The 6,387-nt window shown below is 40.6% G+C and overlaps 1 protein-coding gene across 1 annotated transcript; it reads right to left on the bottom strand.

The window, feature by feature from the left end:
• Positions 1 to 2,230: 2,230 nt before the first annotated feature.
• On the bottom strand, positions 2,231 to 6,307 carry LOC126789040 (bystin). Its single transcript, XM_050515084.1, has 11 exons — positions 5,890 to 6,307; positions 5,625 to 5,799; positions 5,475 to 5,526; positions 4,458 to 4,785; positions 4,196 to 4,275; positions 3,845 to 3,892; positions 3,314 to 3,460; positions 3,139 to 3,211; positions 2,980 to 3,055; positions 2,737 to 2,827; positions 2,231 to 2,615 (listed from the first exon to the last, which is right to left on the bottom strand). The coding sequence occupies exons 1-10, from the start codon at positions 6,241 to 6,243 to the stop codon at positions 2,748 to 2,750; spliced, it is 1,413 nt and encodes a 470-aa protein (XP_050371041.1). The 5' UTR covers positions 6,244 to 6,307; the 3' UTR covers positions 2,231 to 2,615; positions 2,737 to 2,747.
• Between the last annotated feature and the right edge of the window lie 80 nt (positions 6,308 to 6,387).

Here is a 6,387-nt window from a genome sequence, read left to right as displayed (position 1 = left end):
TGTTATCTCTTTGGCTTCATGAATTCGAACATCAATGGAGCGCTGCTAAGAGCTTCCTTAGAAATGCGCTCTCTCTTGACGGCTTACAATCTCAAGGATCCTGCGAGAAATGGGCATGCTCTAGGCTGCTTACAGTCTCAAGGATGATAACAATTCATGACTCCCCTTGAGAAGTGGGCCAACTCTTGACTGCTTATGATCTCAAGGATAAGGTCCAATGGATAAGCTCCTTTAACTATTCATTGGACAATTCACCTAGTCCTCCACAAGCGTCAACTCTTTCATACAAGGCACTTGCCTTATCCTTCCTTGTTCTAGCTTACTCGTTTCTCAACTCTTGGCCTGCTCTCGGCCATTTTCTAACTTCATAAGCTTGTTTGGACAATGCAATCGCACACACTATCAAGCCTGCCATAGTTGTCTTCATCGTTGTCCAATTGGTATCACTTTGAATCAAGTAAACGTTCCACACTGGAAAGTCATTCACCACGAATCGACTATCCGGTGCTCTGATATCACTTGGCACATACCTAGTCATTTGGCTGTCACACTTGGTCCATTTCTCCATCCTCATGGAGCTAGCCTTATCCAACGGGGCAATACACTGGTTTCGCCATGCCTTGGGCTTATCGGGGGATCGGCTCCAGATCTCGACCAGTGTGTAGGGCGGCATACTCCTTTCTTCGACGTTAACTCCCCGACTAGCGAAAAGTTCCCCAAACTTAACCGGGTCGACTTGTCTGAACCCCTTCCTCTGAACCCCTAGGAAGGGGCAGCCATATATCTCCCACACACCTGATCATAAAGCAATCCCACATATGCATAAAGCTCATATAATCAGCGACGCCCATGATAGACACTCCCAAAAAAGGGACGTGACATCCTCCCCTACCAAACAAGTGTACGTCATCGTACACGGCATCCCCACTATGGCACACGTAACCCTCGTAAGCCCACAATGCCTGAGAGACGAAATGAGTTCCCAAAGATAGCCCAACAAAGCTTCGCGCCAGATCTCTCGTCCTAGACTTTGCCATGGACCCTCGTCTGGTCCTCCCTTTGGAGGCACCCTGCTTACTCGACTCCCCAGCGGAGCCCCCGTATCTTAGGGACACAACGACACGTGTGAGCACTTGGTAATACAACGACAGCGATGCCGGGATGGCTCTGATACCACTTGTCACTGACCTAGCCATTTGGCTGCCACACTTGGTCCATGCAGCACTTCATCCCCATGGAGCCAACCTTATCCAACGGTACAAATGCACTAGTTTCACCCTGTCTTTGGCTCATCAGGGGATCGGCTCTAGACCCCGAATATTGTAAGGCGGTCTACTCTCTTCTTCGACGTTAAGTATCCGACTAGCGACAAGCTCCCTAAACATAACCGGGTCAGCTTGTCTGAACCACTAGGAAGTGTCACGATGACACAACCATTTGTGTAGCTCGTGACACTATCCGTCCCCGGTCCCCTTATATTGCTTAGGTGCTTACTGGGCAATCATTTTGCTGCGCCTAGGCGGTCCAAGTCCTTAATGATTGAAGTTTGCCACCGGTAAGGGAATTTTGTCCGAACGAGTATGCACGTGTGCATCCATCTCTCACTAATTTGCACACTTACGAAAATATAAATACATTGTAGACTGATTTGCACACAAAGTTTGCCACCATACAAAACTTTATATTATCAATAAATACTAAAGCTGCATAAAATTACTATAAACAAAATTCATTTGCTCTATATCAAGCAAATGAAGTCATTGTAAAAGTTAATAGTCTCATAATCAACTGTCAATTCCATAGAATTCAAGCACATCAATAAGAATTCATGAAACCAAAATTCTATCCATGTATCCACAAATCTGTATTCCATGAATCCTTGTCAATTTTTTTTGAACATATCTCAATAGTTTTTACCTATCTCGATATTTTCGGAAATTTCCCATATCTGGAATACTGAACGGGTGACATTTTCCTTGGTTAGAAGTGAACCAATCATTTTTACCACAGACCAACGCGATAAAAAAGTCGGAAAAAACAAGTCATCTTCAATAGAAAGACAGCGCTTCATGAGTCAGACTTTAATCCCTCTGAAGGAAATGTCTAACAATATTTGTGAAAAGATAAATCATTGTATACACGCATTCGATTAAATAATCAGCTGATACCTGTATAACAAAATTTGATCTTCACAGGAGTTCAGTCTAAAATACAAAATACAACTCATATATCTGAAAAGGTTTTTGGGTATTAAACTCATCCGCTACTTGTACATCTATGTGGACACTACATCACTTAAGAAAAGATGAATCAACGGAGATCCGTCCAAACTGTTTGCACCTTCAAATTGAGGTCTCTAATCTACTCTAAACTCCACATTATCTGTATCAGTACATGAAACAATATTCGGTAACCGAAAAGATGTTCTGATGAATATCAGGAGTACAAGTTTGTAATTGCAAGAAGAGTGCCTTTCAGGTTGAATTTGAATATGCACAAACTAAATTATGAAGACTTTAAATAACTGTGATTTGGTCAAAAAAAAATTGTCACTGAGACAAGAGCGTTGCATCTTCTTCTAGGAGAGATATTCATCAGACAACTCAGCCAACCATCTACAATACAACCACAGATTGGCTCAATGAGCAAATATACCCAGATAGATGAATACTCTACTGCCGAAAGGAATTTATGAAATAGAAATATGACGAAAGAAATAGATAACATATATATTACCGAGGGATAAATTAGTCATCCTCCATAGGCACCTCTGGAATATCAAACATATCTTCTTCAACAGGCTTAATCATCACAGAGTCTGGAGAAGGTTTGTGAAGTCAAGGGGAACAAAGATGTTCTCATGCTTAATGTCATTCCACTTCTTGAAATTCAATTTAATATTTTATAATAACAGTTTCCAGAACTAAAATATCAAATAAATCAAATGATAAATGAACAAAAAAAAACTTAAAAGGATATCAATTGACATAAGGTCATCCTCCTTCTCACCACGACTACGGCTATTATCTAGCTCTCTTCTTATTTCACGAGTTACCTACAATAAAATTTCCAAATCAAGATTACATATTTCCTTATAAGTTATGGAATATGAAACTCATGCATAGAAACTGCTCTTACCAGATCATGCCGTTGTGTTTGAAGAAGAACTCTAAGATTATCCTTATACTCGTTCAGAATATCATTTTTGTACCTGCCCAGAATTATGCGTACAACTGTATGTGAGGGACAACCACATAGAAAAAAAAACTTCTTGTCCCTTACATAAGCAAGAAGATATGAAAACTATGCTCACCTTTCCACAAATGCCAGAAGTGATTGATGCCATATCACTGGCATTACCCTTGTTTCATTCATAAATCTCATGAAATGTCCAACAAGAGCATCAATTACACGAAATGGCAAAGCGTACTTTTTCTCCAAAAGAAGCTTTATAAAGTAACTGTAATGATTTGAAAACCAAAAGTCAGTAACTCCAAATATCAAGTAGATCTACATCTTTCCCTAATAAAGAGTTTTTCTAATCTGGGGAATCCTTGGATACACTAATTAAATAATCATAAATCAATTACATGGCCAAATCAATTTAAAAATATCGGTCATCATTATGCAATAATACGAAAGAAGTTGATTGAATGGGATCTCCAATAACTTTGCCGCGGACCAGGGACCAACGCATTCATTGCAATGATATGATAGAGGAGAGATGGAATTTCTTCGCAACCAAAATTTCCAAAATCTTACTTTCAAGATTATATGGAACACAAAAACAGATACACTTGAAACAACATATATCTTTCAAGCTAAGCGTTACATAGTCAAATACCTCGTTGTACCACAGTATTCCATGTCTGCCAGTTTCATTACTGCAACACTGCAAATACATCATAACTTGTATGAGAATCTACAAGATATAATACTATTTCAAGAACCAATACAACTATCATCCAAATCAACAACACATAAAATAATCAATCCCCAAAATTCAAAAAGGGAAGAGTTGAGATAATAAGAAAATAGGAAATTGAGGCATAGTGAATAATGAAATTAGTATCCCAAAATATTTCAAGATACATGAATATGCATCTGCAGTGGCTTTTAGCACTCCTAATCTTAACAGGTCTGTTTGGTAGCTTTTCATTGGTACAAAGTCCCATTTGTTCCATAAATCACATACCTTGAATGAAGTGGCGGAATTGAGACCTTTTGTAAGACACTCCCAACTATAACTGCTTCCCTCAAATTGCATGTCCCTGACTGTTCATGAAAAAGGGGGCAGGGGACAGGGAAGCGTGTTAGAGTAGTTTACCAAAACATTCCGAAGCCAAAAGGAAATCATGAGAGAGAGAGAGAGAGTGCTTGCAAGAACAGCTAAGACCTTAAGCTTCAGAATACTATATTCACTTGGATAAGTATGATATGCTTTGAAAATTATATACCTCACACAAAGGTAATAATATTCCTTTGAAGAAGGCAGCAGGCTTGTAAAGAGACTTTTTCAAAGCTTGATAAAGGGCAAAATGCAGGCGCTTGTTCTTCCGAATATCTTCTCTCACACGAGGGAGCAAGATAAGCTTGTAGAAACGCTCTACCTTCTTTGCTGTCAAATTGGAAGCAAAAATTCGTGTAGCTTGATACATCGCATTGGGAGACCAATTCTCAGGCTCAGTTAAATATAGGAGATCTTCCCATTGATTCATTGAAGGGATGTGCTTAAAGGGTTTGGGAACCTTCCCAGCCGTGTACTTCTTAAGGAACTGGCCAACCCTGCATGGTTAATGTAAACCATACCATAAGCAACTGCTCTAAGACATGAACGTCAATTCAGAAACAAGACACAATAGAAATTTGCACATGAGGCCTGCTGTAGCAACAGCTGATCCAATAAAAAAAATACAGATATTTGAACTTCAATTGAAGACAAAGAGGGACTTCACACTAAATTACACATAACATAGAAATCTTGTTGTACTGAAATATACTAAGTAATGTATTCATAAAGTTAAATACTCATCCTAATCTGTTTGGATTGATTTGAAATCAAACTTAATTTGTTGCAAGTTGTATACTTGAATTCGAAATAGCATCTTAAGGGTGATGCCAGTTTTCTTGAGTGCATTGCTATGTATATATAACATTTTGGCCCCTGCTGATACACACTCTGTTCTCATAAATGTACTCCCATTACACTATGATGAATGAATCAAGTGCTTGACTGTGGTACCCTAGGACAGAAGGAAGATCAGAACAATCAATCTAGTTCAAGTATAAGTCTTTTATTTAGTCTTTAGGTTCTGTACTCTCCAGGAAGTATTAACACCACTACAGCTATCCTAGATATAATTTACACAGAAATTTAAGATTCATAATGAGATAAAATTCACTATCCTATTGAATTTAGTTCTAACACCAATCACACCAAGTGATGAAATAAAAGTAACACAAAGTTTGCTCACCCCTTGAAGATTTCGATAGTATCTGCATCCAATTTAGGCAAAGGCCTCATATCTGCAAAAATAAAATAAAAATCCAAAGTCAGCACACAAACGAAAAACACCAGTGATCCACTCAAGTAAAGTAACAAAGCATTAGTATCACATCTTCACCTGAACCGGCATTGGACGGATTCACATTCGAATCATTCTCTTTAATCCTGGCCACAATCAAGTCAGCAAGAGTCAGCTGCGGGCCCGCATCCTTGGAAAGAAATGCCTCCAGTAATCTCTCATCCTCCTCCACAGCCGCCTTCCCCAACTCCTTCTCATACTCCTTCCCAATCTCCTGCATTTCCACCACTCAAAAATATTCTATTTCATTTCTGATCAACCACACCATCATCAATTTCAATCTGATTTCCGAAAATGCCCTCACCTTAGTCATCCTACTGGTGACTTTAAACGCTTCATCCTCGCCGCGACTATCGAGGAACCCGCCGAACTCATCGGCGTCCTCGTCCTCGTCGGACTCAAGACGGTGCGGCTCCTCGGTGATGTCGGAGAGAGCGTTGGGGTTGCGGGCCCGGTTCTCGTCGTCCTCGACCTCCCTCTGCTGGAGCTGAGCCTGCTTGAGAATCTTGGCGCTCATCCCCGACGAAATCGGCGTCTCGTCGGCCTGGTGCTGCTTCGCCTTGGTCCGCCTCTTGGAGGCCACGGAGGCGGCGCCATCGTCGTCGGCCAGAAATGGCTCCGGGTTGTGGTGCTTCTCTCTTCCCCTCTTCTTCGGCATTGAGACGGATGAAGGTGCTGCGATTTGGAACAGAGCTCAAAAACCCCTGCGATCTCTAAAACCCTAATGTGCCGCGTTGGAAAAGTGCTTATATACCCTCAACTACTCACGTGATCTGCACGTGACGGCGCGTGGACGAAGAAG

Source organism: Argentina anserina, chromosome 3 (genome assembly GCF_933775445.1).
Source record: "Argentina anserina chromosome 3, drPotAnse1.1, whole genome shotgun sequence".
NCBI classification, from domain to species: domain Eukaryota; kingdom Viridiplantae; phylum Streptophyta; class Magnoliopsida; order Rosales; family Rosaceae; genus Argentina; species Argentina anserina.
The sequence above is the reverse complement of the archived record's forward strand: the minus strand, read 5'-3'. Positions and strand labels throughout refer to the sequence as shown.

Coding starts and splice junctions, on each gene's coding strand:
- LOC126789040 (XM_050515084.1), bottom strand. CDS start 6,243: ATGCCGAAGAAGAGGGGAAGAGAGAAGCACCACAACCCGGAGCCATTT. Junction 3,461..3,844: donor GAATACTGTGGTACAACGAG/GTATTTGACTAT, acceptor AAATCATTACAG/TTACTTTATAAAGCTTCTTT. Junction 3,056..3,138: donor AAACACAACGGCATGATCTG/GTAAGAGCAGTT, acceptor ATTTTATTGTAG/GTAACTCGTGAAATAAGAAG.